We start from the raw sequence: 21,346 nt of genomic DNA, 5'->3' as shown, positions 1-21,346 counted from the left end.
ATGTGGAGTCAGTCCATTTCTAGCGGCCACCAGCCTTGTGGCCAGTTCTTTGAGCACCGCCTGAGTCTCCCTGCCGCAGGAACAGGCTCGGCGTGTGCTCACAAGTGTCTGAGGACATACACGCTTGTGTGTGTGGGTATGCACATGCCCTGGCACTGCTGCCTCTCTCCTGCCTGTTGTCCAAAGCCCACGGGAAGAGGGAAGGAAACCTGAGTCTTCTAATTCAGTTGCCCACTGCTTTCCCTGGAACCTGTGTCTGCCATGGCCGTCTGCGGTGACATCTGCAGGCGGTGGGCACAGAGAGTTCCTGCTGACCCCCCAGCAGACATAGTGACCCAGCTGCCTCCTCTCCCTGACCACAGTTACTCAAGGAGAGAAGATCTAGTGGGAGCACGTGTGTGCACAAGTGCGTGTTCATGTGGGTGTGTGCACACGTGTGTGTGCATGAGTGTGCATATGTGTGCATAGCATTTTGTGCATGAACATGTATGTGCACATGGGTAGGCGTGCGTGAGTTTGCTCTGTATGTGCACACAAGTGTGCACGTGTGCACATACGCACTCGCCCCTCCTCCGTGTTAGCATCTCCATGTGCATCTCCAGGCGTCTGATTTATTAACGAGGACAATACAAGGAGAGTGTGCCTATTATTTCTGGTGTCCGCGTCAGCTTCTGACAGCTTCGTGGAATTGAAATATCTTATTTAATGCGAGTAAGAATCATTTTAAATATCAACTGTGACACTCAAGGACTCGAACCAAAAAGGGCATTGTGTGTTTGCCTGTGTGCTGGAGAAGATGCCACATTTGTTAGGCAGTTATTTTCTCCCATGCTCTTCTCTTGTCTCTAAAAACGCAATTATCTGTCCTGGCTCTGCCTCCCCACAGTCTCCTTGTGCCCTCCACCCCAAGCCCATCTCGTCACCTCGGCTGAGTGGACGAAGCCTCAGGGTCCTGCCGGATTAAAATCAGGACATTCTGTGAGTGGGATAACAAGAATCGGTGCAGGTTCTTGTCGTGTCTTCCTTTGCCTCCCTCCTTCTGCCCCGGCCCCAAGCCAGCCCCTAAGGCCCTCTCTCCACCGCCTGCTCCTTGTGACCACATAATGGGGAGAAAGCAAAGCTCCGCTCAGCCAGAAGATTCTTCCATACTCTGCAGCTGTCGAAAAGCCCGAGGAAGCTCTGTGTGCGGCTATGGAAAGATCTCCAAGATATATTGTCAGCTGCACAAAGCAAGGAGCAGAACAGTGCATCCAAGAGGCCGTGTGCCTCTTGTTTATAAAAGGGAAGGATTATAAATTTGGATTTGCTTGCATTTGCATAAAAAAATTTGAAAAGATACTCAAGAAACTATTAACAATGGTTTCCTGCCTCTGTGTGCTGGGGCGTCAGGGATGACAGCGCGGCTGGATGACAAGATCTTGCTCTCTAGTTTTTCTTTTATTCTTTGAATTTTGAATCATGCTAATATAGTTGCTATAATAAATAAGAACTTAATAAGTACACAGTCCTTTGTGGGGACCCCAGGGTAGGTGAATCCAGGTGTGTGCCAGCTCCTGGAGGCCACACCCCCGTGGCCCTTGCTCGTTGGAAGGAGAATGAGGTTGCGGTCACCCCGGGAGAGGCTCTGCTGCGCACCAGCACTGCTCCTCAGCCCTGGAGCAGCCCGGCTCGGGCCTTTCCACCTTGCGGAGGCAACCGGAGGTGACCGGGAGGTTAGAGGCTGGAAGCTGAGGAATGTGCCAGGCAAGGGACTCTGTGGTCCCCTGGTGCTTGGCGTGGAGCCCTTAAAGGAGTCCTACTCAGTGGGGAGGGCTCCTGCCACGCCCTCTTTGCCCTCCTCTCTGAGCCTACGTACCTCATCCCAATACCTTTGGCTCCCCAATCTGTCCCCTCGCTTGACAAGCGTCTGTACAGCACCTGCCACTTGCGAGGCGTTTATATACAGGGCCTCTTGGGACACTCTCATCAGAGATGGTCATCATGATCCCCATTTCACAGATGGAGAAACCGAGGCAAGGTTCCATAACTCACCCAGGCCATACTCCTAAGAAAGAGCAGAAGTGAAAGTCAAGCCCAAACCTCCCCGACGTGGAAGTCTTGGTGCTTTCTCCAAAGCCACGTTTCCTCCTGGGTGGATGAGGTGTGGGCAGTGCCGCCCCGCCCGGGTCCTCCCTCCTCCAGAAGCCACTTCATCGGCCCTCCCTGACGGGGCTGGACTCAGCCAGTTCCCTGCTGGGCTGGCAGCCACGGGTGGGAGGGGCGGGCAGAGCTGCGGGCTGAGTGTGTCCTGGCGGTCCAGGAGGGAGCAAGATGGAGATAATGAGTGCTGTTACTGTCATTATCAGGGATGCTTACAGAGTACTGGATTTGCAAACCGAGATGCTGGCCAAATGCCTCTTCCACCCGCCCGGGAGGCGGAGAGACAAGAGCTGCAATTTGGGTGGAGTGAAGTGGGTTTCCCTGGTAGGAAAGGCAGTGGGCGGAACTGTTACTTTAAATAATGTTGCCTACAAGCCAGAAATAGGTCTCCCAGGCAGGGAGCACCAAGAGGCAGCCCAGGGAGCAGGAGGCAGGAGGAGCGAGAGAGGGCCTGCGCCCCGCACTGCCGGGCCAGGGGGCACCCGCCCTCCACCACAGAGGGGGACAGAAAGGAGGCCTCCCAGCCCGCCGACCTTCCTCATGGCCCTGGTCGGAGCCTGGGGGTTCCTGGCTGAAACAAATGGACATAGAGACTTCTGCAGAAATGGACTTTTATTAAAGTTTAAACTTCACCACACTTCACTGACATCAGCAAACAAATCCAGATCCTACGAGTCCCCAGTGTCTTTTTTTATAATGTACACTTAAATTACATGCACAAAGTGCATTTTTTTATTTTATTTTTAAAATAAAAGCAATATATGCATACGATAAAGAAAATTCTAATGGCATAGACAGACATAAAATCAAAAAGTAGCAGTTTCACTCCCTCCCCATCCTGGATACCTCTCCCCAAAGAGAGATAACACATTCTAGAGTATCCATCTCGGAAAATTTTTATGCACATACCAGAGTGTTTGTGTGATCATGCATGTGTGTGTTTGCACACGTGTATTTATATACACACATACCCAGAGAAATAAATCAATATTTCAATTTACCCAAATGGTATCATACAATCATATCATAACACTATTCTTTGATTTTTTTTTTTTGGCAACAAACTTAAATTATTTTTATTGGCTCAATTTGCATGATCCAAAACATTAAACTAAGGGTTCGGTAGCCTGTGTCAATGAACAGCAGTGGATAAGAATACATTATCACTCTTGTCCCTAACGGTCAACTCCTATATTGTTCAGCATCTTGCTACATCATGTTTTTATTCATAAAACTCCCCTCTGCTCCCAAGCTTTGATTTCTTTTCCAAGCTCTGTGTATCTCAGAGACCTTCGTCCTCCATCCCATACAGATGTTCTCCATTCATTCTGCGGCTGCGGCATCATTTATTGATCCAATTCCATTTTGATGGACGTTTAGATTGCTTCCAGTTTTTGTCTATCTCCACAATTAGAAGCAGTGCCACAGTGAGCATCCTTGTACATATTTTTTGGCACATGGTTGCAAGTACACCCAAAAGGCCAGCTCCCGGGAGTGCCACCTCTGGGTCAAAGAGCTTGCGTGTTCTGATTTCGATAGATTTTACCCCAAAGGCTGGACCCATTTTCAGTACCACCAGCAAACCTTCCCTTCCCCCTCACTCTTGCCAGCACTGGATTTGACCATTCCCGAAACTCTTTGACAGTGTGATAGGCAAACCTCATCTTGTTGTTCTGGTCTTAATTTCTTTTGTTAGGGCAGATGTTGAACATCTTCCCGTGACTTTATCAGCCGTTTCTATTTATTTTCCTCTCCCTGGTGCTTTTTAGTAATATCTGATTCCATTTCCAAAGGTAGAGGGCTTTTCCCGCCCCGCTCTCCTTCCGTCTCCTCTCTCGGGTCACCCCATCGCTTTAGAGACCCAGACAGTTTCCCCAGAGCTGCTTTCGCTTGCCTCGGGAGAGACGGGGCGGCCAGCGGGAGAGAGCGCCACAGCGGAGGTGAGGATGAGGTGAAACAGGAGCAGAGACTTGCCAGAGCTCGGGCACTCACTGTGTCCCCCGTCATCACGCTGTGTGCAGTAGCAAGAGACAGATAAGAGCTGCAGCGGGTGGCAGAGATAAGAGGCTCCAGCATCCAGAAGGTTCTGGGTGATGGGGCAGAGCCCAAGTCAGTCCTGTGCAGCCCAGGGTGGAAGGTGGGGCCCTTGGGGGTGTGATCTCAGTGTGGAACCCCTTCACAGCCAGGCTCGGAGTCAGAAAGGCTCTAGGAGACCCTGGCCCTGCCTCGTACTATGTGGGAAGCTACACGTCAATGACAAGATATTTCTGGAGCTTACTTGCCTGCCTCTAATGAAAGTCCCTCTTCTGTAGGGTTAGTGTGGAGATTAAGTCAAAGACTCCCAAAAGCTGACCCATGACAGTCTGCAACTGTCCACATAAAATGAGAAAATCGGGCTAAGGCAGTGGGCTTTGCATAAAATTTAAGTTTAAAAATTTGCCAAAATTGCCTTTATGCTGAGATTAGGTTTCTGTTTTGTTATCTCAGAAATATCCTTTTAAAATAAAATGCTGACCACTTCTATTTATTTTTCTCGCACTTTTTAATATGATCCTTTGTGCGCGCACGCGCGCGTGTGTGTTTTGTTGCATGATTGTCTGTTTGCTTTTTGGTTGGCTGGTTTTAATAATCTTGGCAAAGTAAAAAGTCGAGAGTCTTGCGTTGCCGTTTTTTTAAGTGTTACTGGTCCATGGTATCCAATAGTCTGGAAACTGTTGTGTTGAGAGAAGAAATGTTTGAAAAGTGCTATAGTGTCCAATGCAGAGATGGTGCTCAGAAGGGAGAGTTGTTGTTTCACCACTGGGAATATGATGATGATGATGGTGATGATGGTTAGGCCCTGGCCAGAGCTCCTGTAAGACAAAACTGGCAACTGGGGATAAGGCTGCCCCATGCCAGGGTTGGCCTATTGGCATATCCTAGGGGCAGGCGGCAATGAACTTGTCCACCCAGTCAGTTGGGCAAACCCCGGGATGCCCAAGGACTGGAGAGAGGCATCCCAGGCACAAGCCCCTTGTTCCTCTGGGGGCCCTGCTGGACTCTTGCCTGGGGACGGGAAAGGTGACCACTGAGGGAGAACCAGGGGACTAGCCCCTGGCCCCCAGCACCTCCACCCAGGTGCTTCTCACTGCCCTGCCTCTCGGCCAGGTGAGCACACCACACCACGTGCCTGCTCTCCAGCCGCCTGCCCTGACACTGCGCTCTGCTGCTCTTTGGGCGACAGGTGTTCCCGGAGCGGCTCCCGAGGGGCCGGCTGGGAGTGGTGCATCCTGCCCACACCGACAGGCCGCTACCTGGCTCGCTCAGAAGGCGCCGCCTCCCCCTCTAGCTGCGCGGAGCTGTCTGTGATTCTAAGGAAGGAATGATGCTGAGCATTTGGGGAAACGTAGATTTCCCTGTCTCTGTCTCCTCCGTCCGTTTCGATTAATATTTACAGCGCAGTCGCGTGCAAGGCCTACAGACAAGGCCCCCACCTTTCTCAGCCACGTGAGTCACAGGCAGGGGAGGACAGCAGCGTCTGGCAGGGCCGACACGGCCCCGGGAGGCCGGGCCACGGCAGGGTCAAGGACTCGGGCACCGCACTCCTGTCCCTGGGAAAGTGAGGCCACTTCCTGGGTAGCTGAGCAAAGGCCTCGTTGCCTTGGGGAGGGACCCTCCCATTGAGAAGGATCTTTCTGTGACCCCGTGACATGGCCAGAGAGTGAAGAGTTCTCTGGTGCCTGGTGACCCCTAACCTCTGAGCCCAGTCTGACCTCTGCCCCTTGCAGCTGCCTGCCTTGCTCACCGGCTGTCTCCTCTGTCCCCTAGATACATGATCACCAGCCTAGACCGCACGCACGCTGGCTTCTACCGCTGCATCGTGCGTAACCGGATGGGGGCCCTGCTGCAGCGGCAGACCGAGGTCCAGGTGGCCTGTGAGTACGATGGGGCCCGGGCAGGGGGCGGGCGTGAAGCGGGAGAGGGCCCGCAGGGTCCACACTCCGGTACAGCCAGATCCAGCCACGGCATCCACACCCGCTGGGTGCCCAGGCGGCCCTCCCCACCTGTCTGGCCAACACCCTCGTTTTACAGTTGGTAGAACCAAGGCCCAGAGAGGGTGCGGGCGCTCTCCAAGGTCACACAGCGGATAAGTGCCACGTGCACCTGCTGGCCTCGTGACCCCCGTGACACAGACAGTCAAGGGCTCCATGCTGCTCTGCGTTCCAGATGATGTGACCTCTTTGGTGCCCTTTAAATGGGACCAGCTGACTCGTTTTTTCAAAAAGGAGCCTTGCCACCTGCTTTCACACCTCCTGTGGGGTCTGCCTCACACTTGGCAGGGGTGGATCTTGAGAATGGCCACCCTGAACCTCTCCACTCTTCTCCGCAGACTTCCCGGCGCCCCCATGGCCTTTACTGTTCTAACTCGCCCAGCCCTGGAGCGACAACAGCCTGGGGGTCCCCGTGATCTTCAGGGGGCGCTGGGGGTGCCTCACAGTGGGTACTGCAGCTCCAAGGGGGAGAAGAGGATGGTGAATGGGCATTCCCAGAAGGGCTGGTGGGCAGAGAGTAAAGTGGGGGACCCTCGCCGGGCTATGAGGGTAACAGCCGCCAACCCCAGCAGATCCTCCTCTGGTAAGGAAGGGAGGGCAGCTGTAGGAGGACCCGGGTCGTCTCAGGAACCAGGGCCCGAGAGTGCCCACCGACACCCTCCCGCATGACCCAGTGTCCCTCCCCAGTCCTGTCCCCTTCCTGCAATCCCTGTCGTCTGCTAGAAATGAGGCTCGTTGTGGGCTATTTCATTCTGGGCTTTCTTAGGGGGAGAAGTCCAAGGTAGCACTATGGCATGTGGGAATGTGGGGATCCTTAGAGAACCCTGAGTTTTGTTTCTTTACAAAAGGACACCCTGTCATCTGGAGCCCACAGGGTGCGGCTCTGAGTTGGGGTAGGAGAGAGCTTGCTACTGGAAAAGAAATGCAGTGAGAAATCTGAAAGAAAATCTCAAGTGAGGCAAAGAGTGTTTATAATAATTATGGAAAACAACCATAATCAAAAGTGGAGGACGGGTTGTCCCCATAAATCAGCACTAACGGCAACTCAACTTACTCCAAGGAGCAGAAAAGCCTTGAATTAAAATGATGGATTCCAGGCAGCTGTCAGCGGCTGGAGGACTCCCTCAGAGCTTCCTTCAGTCAGTGCCAAGAGTCCAGGGGGTGGGAGGGGTTGGGGCTGGGGCTCTCGGGAGACTGCATGCACGTGTGTGTGCAAGGGGTGTGCAAATGTGTGTGTCCGGGTCGGTCTGCCTTTTTGCTCACGTGTGTCTGGGAGAGAATGAGTGTGAGCGTGCAGTTTGTGCACGTGGATATTTGTGTGTGTGCATGCACGCATGTGTGCTTGCGTGTGTGTCTGAGTCAGTCTGCCTCTCACCTGCGTGTTTGCAAAAACAGACACCCACCCTTCCTGTGTTGTAAGCGTGTGCAGATGTGTGCCCATGCATTGTATGTGTGTGTGCATGAGAGCGTGTGCAAGTGTGTGCACATGCATGTATTGGCCATGTGTATGGATGTGCATGTCTGGGTTGGTCTGCCTCTTTGCTCACCTGTGTGCAGGAGGGAACACACGTGTGTGCGTGTGTGCACATGTGTGTGCAGTTGGAAATACCAACCAGAGCACCATTCAGTCCAGGCTGTGGGGGTAGGGGCTGAGGGGGTCTGTTCCAAGCTTACGGGAGAACAGTAGGAACCTTCTGGAGTTGAGGTAACAGTCTCTCCCTGGGTCGGCTTTGCTGACCAAAAGAAAGGAAGGCGGGTCAGTGTCTGCGTGGCTGAAGTGCTGCTTTGCCCGGCTGTGATAGGGACCCACAAGCCCTAGACTCAGTCCCTTCTCCCGCCACCTGATACACACGCCTTCCCACATACACGCAGGGCCCACGTGGGGGGCACTGCCTGGAAACCAGGCCAGACCCACGGGTGTCTTCCTGCCGCCAAGCTGGGGGAGGAGTGACCAGGCCCATATCCGGAAGGGCAAGGGGCCCTGATCGTGGGCAGAAGGCCTCTAAGGACCCTGGTGCACCTGCACTTCCTGGGTGTGACAACAGGAAAGTGACTGAACCTCTCTGAGCGTCACCCCAGCCCAGTTTTCTCATCCGTAAAGTATCTAATAATGTCCGCCCCTGGGCACAGGCGGATCCTTGAGCTCACGTGTGCGGCGCGCCTCGCCCAGCCCGCACAGAGCACACCCGGGATCGGTGGCAGAGCCTGCTGCCGTTAGTGTTCTGTGGTGGCGTCTTCAGGAAGCAAACAAGCAGGTCACAGCGCAGAACTGGCGTCCAGCGAAGGCTGTCCTGGCCAAAACCGCAGAGCAGCCGGCTGGCCCCCTCCCCCAGGCCCCCTCCCAGCCCGGCCTGCCCCTCAGCCACCTCTCCCAGCGGGAGTCCTGCCCTTCTCCTCTGGTCTGGGGCTCCAGGTGCCCCCTGAACATGGTTGTGACCGTGATTGTCGCCATGTCCCACCATGCTATACTGCGCTGCTGCTGCCAAGCTTTGTGTATGTGGGTACAGCCCGCCCCCCAAAGAAACGGGACATCCTGGCAGGTGTGGAGAGGGAGACCCAGGTTAACCCCTTGCTGGCCACCAGCCGCAGCTCCCCCAGACCAGCACTGAGAAGGGGTGTCTGGTAACTGCGCACGGTTTCCCAGGCCTTGAAGCTGTTTCCTGCGTAACGTCATAGGGTAGAAACCACTCTGAGCAGCCCTTTGGCCCTAAAGCCGGGAAGTCAGGGAAGCCCTAGAAACTCCTGTCTGGCCCTTCAGCACAACGTTCGTGCTACCAAGGAAGGTTTCAGCCTCCGCAGCTCCCTCCCTGCCTGGACACTCGTCTCATCCTGAGAGTGGCCTCTCTCTAGATGTGGAAGTTGACGAATCCACTGTCCGACCCCCCTTCCCCCAGGGATTCCAGATGCAGGGGAAGGTGGCACCGGCGAAACCATTCTCACCCGTGATAGCATCCGTCCTGCGTGTGGCTGTGCCGGCCCCAGCCTGCAGAGAAGTCCCCATCCCATGTTACAGACAGGGAGACCCAGGCTCGGCAGGTGACGCAACTGACTGCCTAAGTCACACAATGAGGAAATACCAGAGCCTGGATTTGAACCCCTGACTGCCTGATTCCGAAACAGCCCCCCGGCTGCTGCTTGAGGGCAAGATGAGAAAAACCAAAATGGGTGGGGGGAGGGCGGGGGGAGCTGCTGGGATCAGGGTTCAGATAGAATCACAGGGACACTCCTGGACTGTGACGCTCCGTGTCCAAACAGCCCTGCAAATTTGTCATACATGCTGTCCCCCACCTGGGAGGAAGGTCTAGCGCCAGTGGGCGGGGTCACGTGGTTTTCTTGGCTGTCAGCAGGGGGAACAGAGGAAAAATACCTCCCCAGAGCCCCAGGCCGTGCCCTCGTGCCTGACATGACCGCGTGCTGAGGGGACAAGGTCAGAAAGCCTTGGATTCTAGCCCCAATCCAGGCACGGACTCTCTTGGGACTCTGGACACCACCATTCCCCTCTGTGGGCCTCAGTTTCCCTATCTGTAAAATGAGACCCATTCCAGCTCTGATGTTAATGAGGTTAAAGAGACTCTGCAGGTCAGGACCCGCGGGAGAGGACCGTCCCCCAAGGAGGCCCGAGACACCCCGTCCCTGGTGCACAGCCTAAGGAGGTGCCAGGTCGTCTCCAGAGCAGTCTGTCCTCCAGTGTGATTGCGCAAATGTCTCTCTCCAGTGGGTTCCCAGGATGGGTCTGAGAGGTGAAAGGTGAATCTTATGAGCTGCGTGTCAGGATGGGGAAACTGAGTCCGGGAGAGGTTAGAGGACAGCCCAAGGTCCCACAACCAGCCGTTCTACCTACCACCTTCTCCTGCTTGATAGGGTATAGCCATGAAGCCAGCGGGGAGCCCAGGGTTGAAATCCAGGCTTACCTTGCACAAGCTGTGTGACCTGGGGCAAGTTACTTAATTTCTCTGTGCCTTTGTTTTCTCCTGAGTGAAAAGGAGCGCTACCATTAGTGCCGACTTGGGTGGGTGGTTGAAAGGATTACCGAATCAATGCACACAGACGTCGCAACTGCTTCCCAGCCTGGATGACACTCGGGGAGGAGCGGACTTTCTTCTCTCCTAGAGGTTGCCCAGGGAGGGCGTCCTGGAGTAATGGACCTCTCTTGTTCTAATTCTAAGTAGGCGCATTCCCGGCCACCCTTGCACCTCCGCCCTCTAGGGCTGGCCTGGGCTGAGGCAAGGCGGGCACTGGGGGTGCCCGGGTCAGGGCGCCGCTCACTCCCAGGGCTCACCCCGCACTTGCACACCCGAGAGCGGGCGCCCCCCCTTACATCTGTCACCCTCAGCTCCAGGCTTTCCGCACCCTGCCCCGGTCCTAGCGCTGTCCCAGGTCTGTGTCTGTCTGTCCACTGTCTGCCACACGCTCACACGGATGCACAGGCTGCGAGGACACGTGGGGTACGGCCGCTCCTTCCAAATCCCCCCCTCTCCCCTCCCCAGCTGTTTCTGCCTCTGGGTGGGAGCGAGTGTCCCAGGCTCCGGAGCCAGTTCTCCAGGGGGATCGTGGAGCCAGGCCGGCCCCACCCCAGCCCCCGTCCCAAAGAAGGGCCGTGAGTCGGGTTCCGATGAGAAATTAATAAGGCAGCTGTGCTAACAACTAATGATAATGGCAGAGTCATTAGAAAAAGATCCTTTACATGTGTTTAATTACAGCAATTAAGGGGAAGTCAATAAAACATCTCCCCCTCCCCAGCCCTTCCTGCCCCCACCGGGAGTCTCTTTGTAATTTTTAAGTCCCCATAAATTTCTGGCCTTCGGCAAGCGGCATGTATGGCGCAGAGGGTTGGGAGAGCCTTGCAGAGGGGACAGACTCCCTTCCCTGGGCCAGTGTGTCCCCACGTCCAGGTCCTGCGGGCACCTCTGTGCTCCCCTCACCTGGGCGAGGCCACCTGCCCCAGCCCTCCTCCGTGTGGCTCAGACTTGGAACCGCCGACCCCAGCACCAAACCCACCCACCCACCGCAGGGCCAGGGGCCCTTCCCGGGAGGCTGGCGGGCTTTTCCTCCCACCAGACAGCTTGGCAGCCACACGTACAAAATGGGACTCGAGGAGATAGAGCCCGTTGTCACGTAGGCTGGGGTTGATGCCTAAAATGCCACCCACAGGCCTATTTTTCTTGCTTCTCAATCCGAGGTGTGAGTATTGAATGTGGAAGATTGAGGGGCCATGCGGCCGTTCAAGATAACATTATCGTGTCTTTCTCGAGCACCCATTTGACCTGAATATTGAAATCCCTCATGAAACGACTATTATTTGCGCACGCCCCCTGTTTGCTGAGCTCCGTTCCAGGTAATGAGGACACAGCAGGGCACAAAACCCAGACACACGGGCCTGCCCAAGAAGAAAGCAACAGGAGACACACAAATTAAAAAGTGAATATATAATATGTACCATATAAGGCCCGTGAAGAAAAATTAAGTGTTATAAAGAGAAATGAAGGCAGGTGAGAGGGATGCAGGACGGGGCGGGGGTCTTATTGGACACGGTGGTGGAGGGTGGCTGCTCGGAGGTGACGTTGAGCAGAGTCTCAAAGGAAGCTGGGGAGACAGAGAGGGAGCTCATTCCAGGCCAGGGAGCAGCCAGTGCAAAGGCCCTGAGGTGAACTTGGATGTCTGTCTGAGGCCAGGTAGCTGGAGCAGAGAGTGGAAGGAGGCGAGGTGGAGGGAGCTTGGGGACAGACGACAGCATTCTGAGCTGTGGTCAGCGCTTTGGAGGTTACTCAGAATGAGACAGAAGTCGTGGATGGTTGAGGGCAGAGGCATGTTATGACCTGGTTGGAGGGAGGAGCATTGTTTCCATGACACACAAACACATAAAACCACAATGAAATACCATTCCATGCCCTCCAGATTGGCAAACCCCAAAGAATCTAACAAGACCGAGTGTTGGCGGAAACTCACATTGCTGCTGGTAGGAGTGTAAATTTGGAAAACAGTTTGGCATTATTATTAAAATTAACATGTGCGTACCCTACAACTGGCAATTCCATTTTTAGGCACGTACCGTAGCGCTCTCTTAGCCACGTGCGCAGTAGCAGGGCGCTATTACGATCGTAGAATTCCAAGCAGCCGCGAAAGTGACTCAACTAAGTGCAAGGATCCGAGTAGAGCTCCAAGAAATAATGTTGCACAAAAAAGCAAATCCCAGAAGACTACAGATTACACACAGAATAATCCCAGGTATAAAGGGTTTAAAAACAGACCAAATGGACCATAAATTACTTAGGATGCATCTATACGTAAGGAAACTTGAAAGCAGTGGCACCATTGCCACGGTATTCGGGACAGAAATGACCTCTCGGGGGGAGGCGGGAGGGTAGAGGGGCGTGGGGGAGGGGGACAAGGTGTGGTTGGTGTTCTTGTCCTTAAGCTGGGTGGTGGGTACAGGAGTGTTGATTTTATTCTTCTTTTTTAAACTATACATATAATTATATTTGCTCTTTTGTATGCATGACATATTTCATGATTTTAAAGTGTTTTTTAAATAAATACATAAAAGCAATGAATATATTCTGAGGTGGAAGGCATACTTTACAAGGCCTTTTAAGATATGAGAAATTCATCAGGAATAATTTTTAGGCCACATCCAGCTGTGCCCCAGGCCCACTTCTTTGTTCTTGGAGGAATTTATTGGGAAAGTTGGATCAGCTCTGCAGGGCATGATGCAGTGTATTAGCAAGCATGTGCTTTAGGGAGTACGTGCAGTAAACCCTTGACTCTTCCCACCTCCGGGTGGATGAGTTTTCCCAGGGGAGCCTGGGCCCCCCATCTCGGTCACTAGGGCCTCCTTTCCTCTGGCCTGTGCTCCCGCACTGTCCGGCTGATGCAGTTTAGTACATACGTGGCTGTGTGCGTGGCACATGTGTGTATACATACATACACATACGTGGCCTGCTCGGGCTAAGGGCTCCTTGAGCAGAGCCAGGAAGCACACTTGAGAAAGTGGACTGGGGAGAATGGGAGGGCCTGGGGCCTGAGAGCCACGGTGAAGTAGGGACATCGTGGGATGGAGCAGTGGAGGAAAGGGTCAAGTGCAGAACTTGGAAGGAGGCCAGCTGTGCCCTTCCTGCCTCCATCCATCCCACCACCCAAGCACACACACCTACATGCAACCAGCCATCCACCACCCAAGCACACATACCTACATACAACCATCCATCCCACCACCCAAACATAAGTACATGCATACAACCAGCCATCTCACCACCCAAGCACACATACCTACATGCAACCAGCCATCCACCACCCAAGCACACATACCTACATGCAACCAGCCATCCACCACCCAAACACACAAATAAATATACATCTATCCATCCCTTCCTCGACCCATCCATCCCTCCATCTCTTCCTCTATTCACCCATCCATCCCACCCATCCATCCTTCCATTCATCCAACCATCCATCCCTCCATTTATCCATCCAAACATCCATCCATCTACTGAACAAACCCACAGCCCTGCCCCACCAGCCTTCTTTTATTTCCTCTGACCACTCCTTCTCCCCACACGGGCCTTCACACAGCTCCTTCCCTCCAGACCATCACACCCCACACACCCCCAGCTAACACGCACTCTGTAGGCATGTCTCAGCTCAACAGAAGCCTCCCCCACCTCCCAGTCTAACGTAGGTCCTCCTGCTCCTGCCCTCATGAAGAGCCCCGTCCCTTCCTTTCCAACGGCTGTCACAGTATGTCACCGGATGTTCACGTGTGGGGTGGTTTGCTTAGGCCTGTCTCCCTGACCAGACTGGAAGCTCCAGGAGGACAGGGACCAGGTCTTCCTTCAGTGCCCACCACAGAGTCTGCCCGACCCAAAGGAGAGCTCAGAAAGGAGACGCGGATGACGGCATTGGGGGATTTGGAGAGAAACTACTGTGTGCAGAGCATGGGGCCAGGTGTCTTGTAAGATTTGCTCAGGAATATAACTGCCTCTTCCACCGTCTATTAGAAGGAGATACAGAATGTGCGTGCAGAATGTTTATGCAGGATATGAGTCATGGAAGAGGCGGAGGAAACGCAAAGGGAGGGCGGGCGTGAGGCTGGCCTGGCCCGGGCCTGACTGCGTACCGTCAGATAAGCCACTCCGTCTCCACGGGCCTTCATTTCCTCACCAACAAAATGGAGTTAATCAAACTGGAGAGAGGAGAAAGAAACACTATTACCATAAAATTGATTTAAATTGTTCAAATATATCTTCTGAGTTCTGCGAAAAGTTTTTTTAAATAGATAAAATTATTTTAAGAACTGAAATCAATGTGATTCATTGATGTAATTTTTTTATAGACAGAGCCAAGTAATAGAAATTTTAAAACAACCGAAAATGTATATTTGTTAAAATTGAGCTTGTCGTGATATTGTGAGGATTAAATGAGGTAATATATGTGAAGTCCACCTAGAAAGAAACTTGGCGTAGGGTGAGTGCTCAACCAGTCTTTGGTTTTTAATTCTATCCGGATGGTTTGGGGTAATATTGGTTGAGGAGGTGATATTTAAACTAAACTGTAAAAAATGTATGAAATTCCAATATTTTAATACTACAAATATGAGATATATTTTTTAGCACTTTTACATACTCTTCCAGTCTCTGTGGCTGTGTAACAAATTATCTCAAAATACAATGGTGCACAGCAGTCATTTATTACGCTCACAGATTCCGAGATCGTGGAATCCGGAAACGGCACAGCAGGGACAGCTGTTCTGTGCACAGAGCCTCTACTCTGTGATGACTGCGGCCTCAGCTGGGAGACTCCAAGGCTGGGGCTGAGATCATCTGAGGGCCCACGTGTTTGTTCCCATGTCTAATGTTGACACTGGCTGTCATCTGGGGACCTTAGTTCCTCTCCGTGTGGGCCGTTCCCGTGTCTGCTTGGGTTAGATTGAGCTTCCTCACAACATGGTGGCTGGATTCCAAGGGCGAGCGCATGGCGAGTGCAAGCCAGGGGGAAGCTGTATTCTTTTGATGACCTAGCCTTCAAAGGCACATAGCGTTACTTCCAGCACATTCTATGGGTGGAGTAGTCACAAGCTCCCCAGATTCAAGGGGAGGGGACGTAGGCCCCACCTCTCAGTGAGAGCAGTGCCAATCACACTGTAAGAAAAGCATGTGGGATGGTAGCGGAATATCGATGCAGCCTGACACACACATATTATCTCATGAAATCCTCAGTGAGCAAGGTACTCTTCTTAACTTCCTTGTGCGAAAGAAGGAATTAAGGCTCAACAAAGTCAAGAGGTTTACCCAAGGTCATCGTTGCTGTAAGTAACCAACTAGGATTTGAACTCAGGTTTCAAAGACTCCAAGGCGATACCGTCACGCACACACTGCCTGCCAAGTTTAGAACAAGGAGCTAACAGCAGATTTGGTTTTTTGAAACACTTAACTGACTGCATCCTTCCAGGATGCTGTAAATTCGTGGTGCATTGGTGACTCATGGCTTGTTCTGGTGTCATTCCAGGCAAAGGCCCAGCAAACACAGGCCCCGAGGGGGGAGGCGGGCGTGAGTCACTCGGGGTGGCAGGATGTGGTGTGAGCATTCAGGCAAGAAAGGCTGGTTGGGGTCAGATTGGGGAGGGGCCTGGAATCCAGGCAAGGGAGTTTGGACTCTCCCGGGGCAATGGGGAGATACCGAGGCTCCAAGCAGTTCAGCCGTGTGGTCAGAAAAGCTCCTCGAGAACAGGTGTCGGAGGGGTGGGAGGGGATCCCATGCAGGAGATGTGCTGGAGGTCAGCACAGATGGGCAACGGGCCAGCTTGTTGGCAAGGCCTGAGGGGACAGAGGGGATGGTAAATGGCAGTGACAGTGTGATGAAGAGCAGAAGGACTTTGTGGGGGACAGGGAAGGGAAGTGCCTCCAAAGACTCCAAGGGTTGAGCTTAGGTGATTGGGGGCGGGAAGGGGAGCTACTCACAGAACTAAGAATGCAAGAAGCAGGCCTGGCATGGTGGCTCACGCCTTTAATCCCATCGCTCTGGGAGGCCGATGCCCGAGGATCACTTGAGGCCAGGAGCTCAAGACCAGCCTGAGCAACACAGTGAGACCTCATTTCCACAAAATAAAAAAATTAGCTAGGCATCATGGTGAGCACCTATGGTCCCAGCTACTCGGGAGGCTGAGGCAGGAGGATCGCTTGAGCCCAGGAGTTGGAGGCTGCAGTGAGCGATGATGACACCACTGCACTCCAGCCTGGGGGACAGAGCGAGACCCTGTCTCAAAAGGAAGAAGAAGCAGCTTGGCAGGAAAGTGACAGGGGACACTCCTGGCAGAAACGCCCAACAGACTGTTGGAAATTGGGTCTCAGAGCTGAGAGCAGAGCCCTAGCAGGAGACGTGGGAGTCGTTTACACTGAGACTGTGGTCAGACCGTTAGGTTGGGCAAGGCCACCAAGGCAGCAGAACCTGCAGGTCAAGAATGAATCAGGGACTCAGAGCCACGTGCGCTGAAGCAGGGCCTTCCCGTGCCGAGGCGAGGAGGGCGCGCCACTGGGGGATTGCCAAGGCCCAGGGCATCCCAAGACCCACCCAAGAATGAGAGCCATGGGGACGGCTGGGCAACAAGGAAACTAAGGCCTGTGAGTCAGTGGTCCGAAAGCTCACTGCACACAGGGCCTGCGAGCCAGGTGCAAGCGCATCCTAGGATGGGTTAGGGGATGGATGCGGTGGGGTGGTGAGAAGCCTTAGGGGTGCACCTCACCTCCCATCAGCACTTTTTATCTCTGCAGGGGATTCTGACACACAGTCGTTCGGACATGGACACATTTTACTTGCTAAAACGCCTGTTCGATCCACCTCCGAGCGAGGTGTCCCCATACCCCATGGTCATTCCCTCTGCCCCAAATGTTCCTTCTGCAGCCACCACTCCGTTCCTGAGACTGACCTTGAGGCTGACCTCCGGCCCCGACCCCTGCCTGTGCTCTCTCCCTGCAGACATGGGCAGCTTTGAGGAGGGCGAGAAGCACCAGAGCGTGTCTCACGGGGAGGCAGCGGTCATCCGCGCCCCGCGCATCGCCAGCTTCCCCCGGCCGCAGGTGACCTGGTTCCGGGACGGCCGCAAGATCCCGCCCAGCAGCCGCATGTGAGTGCCCGCTCTGCGGTCGGGACAGGGTCCCCTGGGGGAAGAGGTGTGGGGCCAGATCAAGTCCCCCAGATTCGGAAGGGGGCCCTTTCTGCAGAAGCCCCCGTCAGCCTTTCTGGGACATGGCAGGATGGGGGACTTCCCAGGCTGGCGACGGAAGCCTGGCTGACGGAGGGGCTTTCTTGGAATGCGCGTGCGAGGGCTCGGGACCTGCAACCCACGCTTGGTCCCCATCTGGGGAATCCCAGGGCGTTGCCTCCTCACTCAGCTGGAGAAAAAAATCTGCTTGCCAGAGCACTTCAAAACCCACACAGGCACATACAAAGGCACCGTCACCATGGCTACAGGCCCAGGACTCAGGCCAGCAGCGCCAGGGGACGTGGAAGGTGCTGGCATCTCCCGGGCAGCCGGGCAGCCCCGGCGTCTCCGCTGGCCGGGTGTGTGAGGGCTGTGTGTGTCTTGGCTGCAGGGACGAGGTGTGGCCAGGGGAAGCCTGGGGGAGAGAAACACACAGTCCTTTCAGTGTTCACAAGGACCCCTCTGTGTGCCCCCCGGGGTCGCCGTGGTAGCCAACACCCCACACCTCTCAGAGGGTGAGGGGCAAAGCATTTCCTCCCAGGATACACCCACCCGCCCCGCCCTCCTGAGCCCCCTGGGTCCGGAGCCAGCCGGGGCTTTCCTCCTCCCGACTCCCGCGTAGGCTGGACGGAGCAGTCCTGGTCTCTGTGAAGAGTGGAGGAGGAGATGCACAGTTCTTGCCTTTGGGGAACATTAAGTCTGGTGAAAAAAGCGTAACAACAACAACATAATAATAGCACAGTAATAATAGCAGCTGCCGTTTATCGAGTGGCTGCTCTGTCCTGCAGACTGCGCCAGGCACGCTGCACATCCCCTCTCCTTGGGGACAGCTGTGCGCCACGAGGGAGGAGATGCTCTCAATCTCGTTCCTTTTCCTGTCCCCAGAGCACCTGCTGAAAAAGTGGTTGTTGGATGAATGACCTCACAATAACCCTGTGGGACGTCTGGTTTTATCCCCATTTGACAAAGTGAAGCTCCCACATGTTTAACCACTTTGCCAAATCGTACACAGCTGCCAAGTGGGAGAGCTGATTCCAGCCCTGCCGACACCAGAGTCAGGGTCTTTGATTCTTGTCTATGGGGAAAACACCTGAGAACAGGCACACAGACACGACGAAGTGATTGTCCTCGTGCAGAAATTAGTCCTGGTACAGTGACTCTCAACCTGGCTACCTGTTGAAGTCATGTGGGAGTTTTGAAATATACTGATCTTTGGGTTCTATCCTAAGGCACTCATTTAATTGAAGTGGGGTCGAATTTGGGCATCAGAGGTTTTAAAAGCTGCCCAGGCTATTCCAATGTGCAGCCAGGGTTGAGAACCACTGTCCTAGTGTGCATCAGTCACCTACGGCCACAATGCTGCATAACAAAACGTCTCCATGGCTTAAAGCCATAAGCACTGATTTTTCTTATGAGTCTCCAGGTTGGTGGTTTGGCCGGGCTTGCCTGGGTGTTTCTTCTGGTCTGGGCTGGGCTCTCACTGTCTCTGGCTGGCTGGCCATTGGCTGAACCAGACAGGCCTCACGCTGCGTGACTGGGGTGATCTGCTGTGCTCTGCTCGCCCCATCCTGCCACCAGCTAGACCTAGCACGTCCTCTCGGCAACTGCACAGGAGCAGGAGAGGAACCAGAAACACACATTTTTCAAGGTTCCGTTCATATCCCATTGGCCAAAGCAAAGCCATGGCAGAACTCAGAATCAAGAGACAGGGAAATAGCCTCCGCCCGCTGACTGAGAGGCCCTGCCAAGCCACATGACAAAGGGCGTGGATACAGAGCGGGGTGAAGAACTGAAGTGGCGCCCCAGCTTAACAGGTGCGCTCAGGCTGTGTGAGTCATGCCGTGCCCCCTTAGGCCTAACTAAGGTTCAATAAAACCAGCAGAGAATGGTTAACCCTTAACATGGATATTGAGATTATGCTGTAGGAGGGGGATGCTCTACCACACAGGTGCTGGCACAGGCAGACAAGTCCTAGCACCCTCCTAGCGCCCTTGCTGAGGTTATCTCATGCCCTATTGCAAACCAGTCATTTGGTGGTGGCTGCCTGGAACACTGTGTTGAGAAGGATTCTGAGGCCCTGTCCAGACTCACGGGAAAGAATATCATGATCGATTGGCAATGCCTGCCACAGCTGCAGCAGGGGACGTGCTGGCACTCATAAAGTCTCCCGCATTCGTGGACTTTCACTAGCCTACTCCCATCATCCCTTTCCTGACACTGTTCCGCTTCTCTTCTCATTCCCAGCCTCTGTCCTCACCTTCTTGTCATGCCAACACCCTCCGGCACCAGGCACCAGGACAGCGCAAACCTGGCCCGCACAGTCTACACCTCCCTGGCCACACACCCCCACGCCCTGCCCACCACCACAGCACTCCTGCCAAATACGCGATAAAGCACTGTGGTGGTTTTATCTCGGCAATTACAGCAGATTAATATTCACAGTCGAGTGCAAACGGCCCCTGGAAGCGAATTCTCTGGCGTGTGCATGTCGCAGATACATATCTGACGAACTCTAGGCCCGAGGGGTGCGCGGGGCACGGAGGCCCCGCTATCTACTGGGGCCGCTCTCACTGCCGGGGCGCGGTGGGATTAGTATGTCGGGGCTCATTGTTGAAAAGGAGACAAGATTCCTCATAGAGATGCATGCTGGGGGCTTTGTACACATTCTAGGATGATTTATTTTATTTGTAATTAAATTATACTTGGGGCCCGTGGAGCCGAGGAAGCGGGGCTGCAGGTGGAACGGGGCGGTGCAGTGCCAAGCAGAGGGGTCGCCCAGGCCTGGCAAGCGAACTCGGGTGCGGCTGAGACACAGAGCCCTGACTCTGCCTGGGAGGTGAGTCCTGCTGGCCACGCCCCCCAAGAGGCGCAGCTGGGGTGCAGCAGGCCGGGAGCCCCCCTGAGTGTCGGAAACAGCTGTGTGCACTTAGACAGGGAGGTAGGGCATCGTTCCATGACCGTTTTCAAGGGGACAGTCACCCTGCGGAGGGGAACAGCCGGCGACCGTCCTTAACCACCCTTTGGGGTCACAGGGAGGGCAGGTCACGGTCTCTCTCCCCCCGTCCCATTCTGCATGGGGAACTTGAACCCGGGCCCTGTGGGTCCCCGTCCAGGGTGCTGCCCTGCAGGTGCTGATTTAGGCTGTGCTGGCTGCGATGGCAGATAGACCCCAACTCTCAGTGACGGAACACTGCAGAAGTGGGTTTCTTGCCCATTTAAAGCCCTGCCCCCTCCACACAGTCGCTGAGGGCCCTGGCTGACGGGAGCACAGGCTTGCGCGCTGTCCCGCTCCGACAGAGGGAGAGGGAGGACGTGAGGCTCGTGCAGGAGGCCCTCACGGTCCAGGCCTAGAAGGGTGCACATTCCCTCCTCCGTGTCCCGCCAGCCCAGCCTCACTGCCCCAGCATGTCCCTGGCTTCCCAGAGGCTGCAGCCCTCTACGGAAGGGGAGCCCGGACTGTGGTGGGCGTCGGGCCACTCTGCCAGCCGGAGACGCCACTCCACCCGGGACGGGCTGTCTCGGCCACAGCCCGCTTGATGTTTGGGGCCTGATCACACTCCCCTGCAGGGTGTAGGGTGCTCACTTAGCCCCAGCCCTGGCCTCTACCACTAGCTGTTAGTAGCATCCCCACAGCTAAGGTGACCAAAAGTTGTCCAGACATTGTCAGATGTCCCCTGGAGGGCAAAGTCACCCCTGGTTGAGAACCACTGACCTAGAAGGATCAACCATGATATAACCACAGTGTCATGTTACAGGGGCAAATGGGGGGTGAGGACCCTTTCCGGTCGAGGAGAGAAGAAATTGGAGGTGGGGGCCAGAAGGGGCCCAGGACAGGCAGGTGACCTGGAACGTGGGCCACACCGTGCCCAGTGAGCCCAGCAGAGGCTCCTTCAACCCGCTCCCCTGCAGCCATGGCAGCGGCGTGGTCCCTGTGCACTGCCATCCACGGGGCGCCCCTCAGTCCTAAAGCTGGCCGTGTGCC

General features: G+C 54.6%; 1 protein-coding gene across 1 annotated transcript in view; it reads left to right on the top strand.

Moving 5' to 3' along the window:
- Positions 1–21,346, top strand: part of SDK2 (sidekick cell adhesion molecule 2) — a 150,985-nt gene that overhangs the window by 45,809 nt on the left and 83,830 nt on the right. Inside the window, exons 3-4 of the mRNA XM_012662229.1 lie at positions 5,947–6,053; positions 17,139–17,286. Of these exons, the coding sequence (XP_012517683.1) occupies positions 5,947–6,053; positions 17,139–17,286 (255 nt within the window). The remainder of the gene's footprint in view (positions 1–5,946; positions 6,054–17,138; positions 17,287–21,346) is intronic.

Source organism: Propithecus coquereli, unplaced genomic scaffold (genome assembly GCF_000956105.1).
Source record: "Propithecus coquereli isolate 6110/MARCELLA unplaced genomic scaffold, Pcoq_1.0 Scaffold76, whole genome shotgun sequence".
Lineage (NCBI taxonomy): Eukaryota > Metazoa > Chordata > Mammalia > Primates > Indriidae > Propithecus > Propithecus coquereli.
Note: the sequence above shows the minus strand (reverse complement) of the source record. Positions and strands in the feature narration are given on the sequence as shown.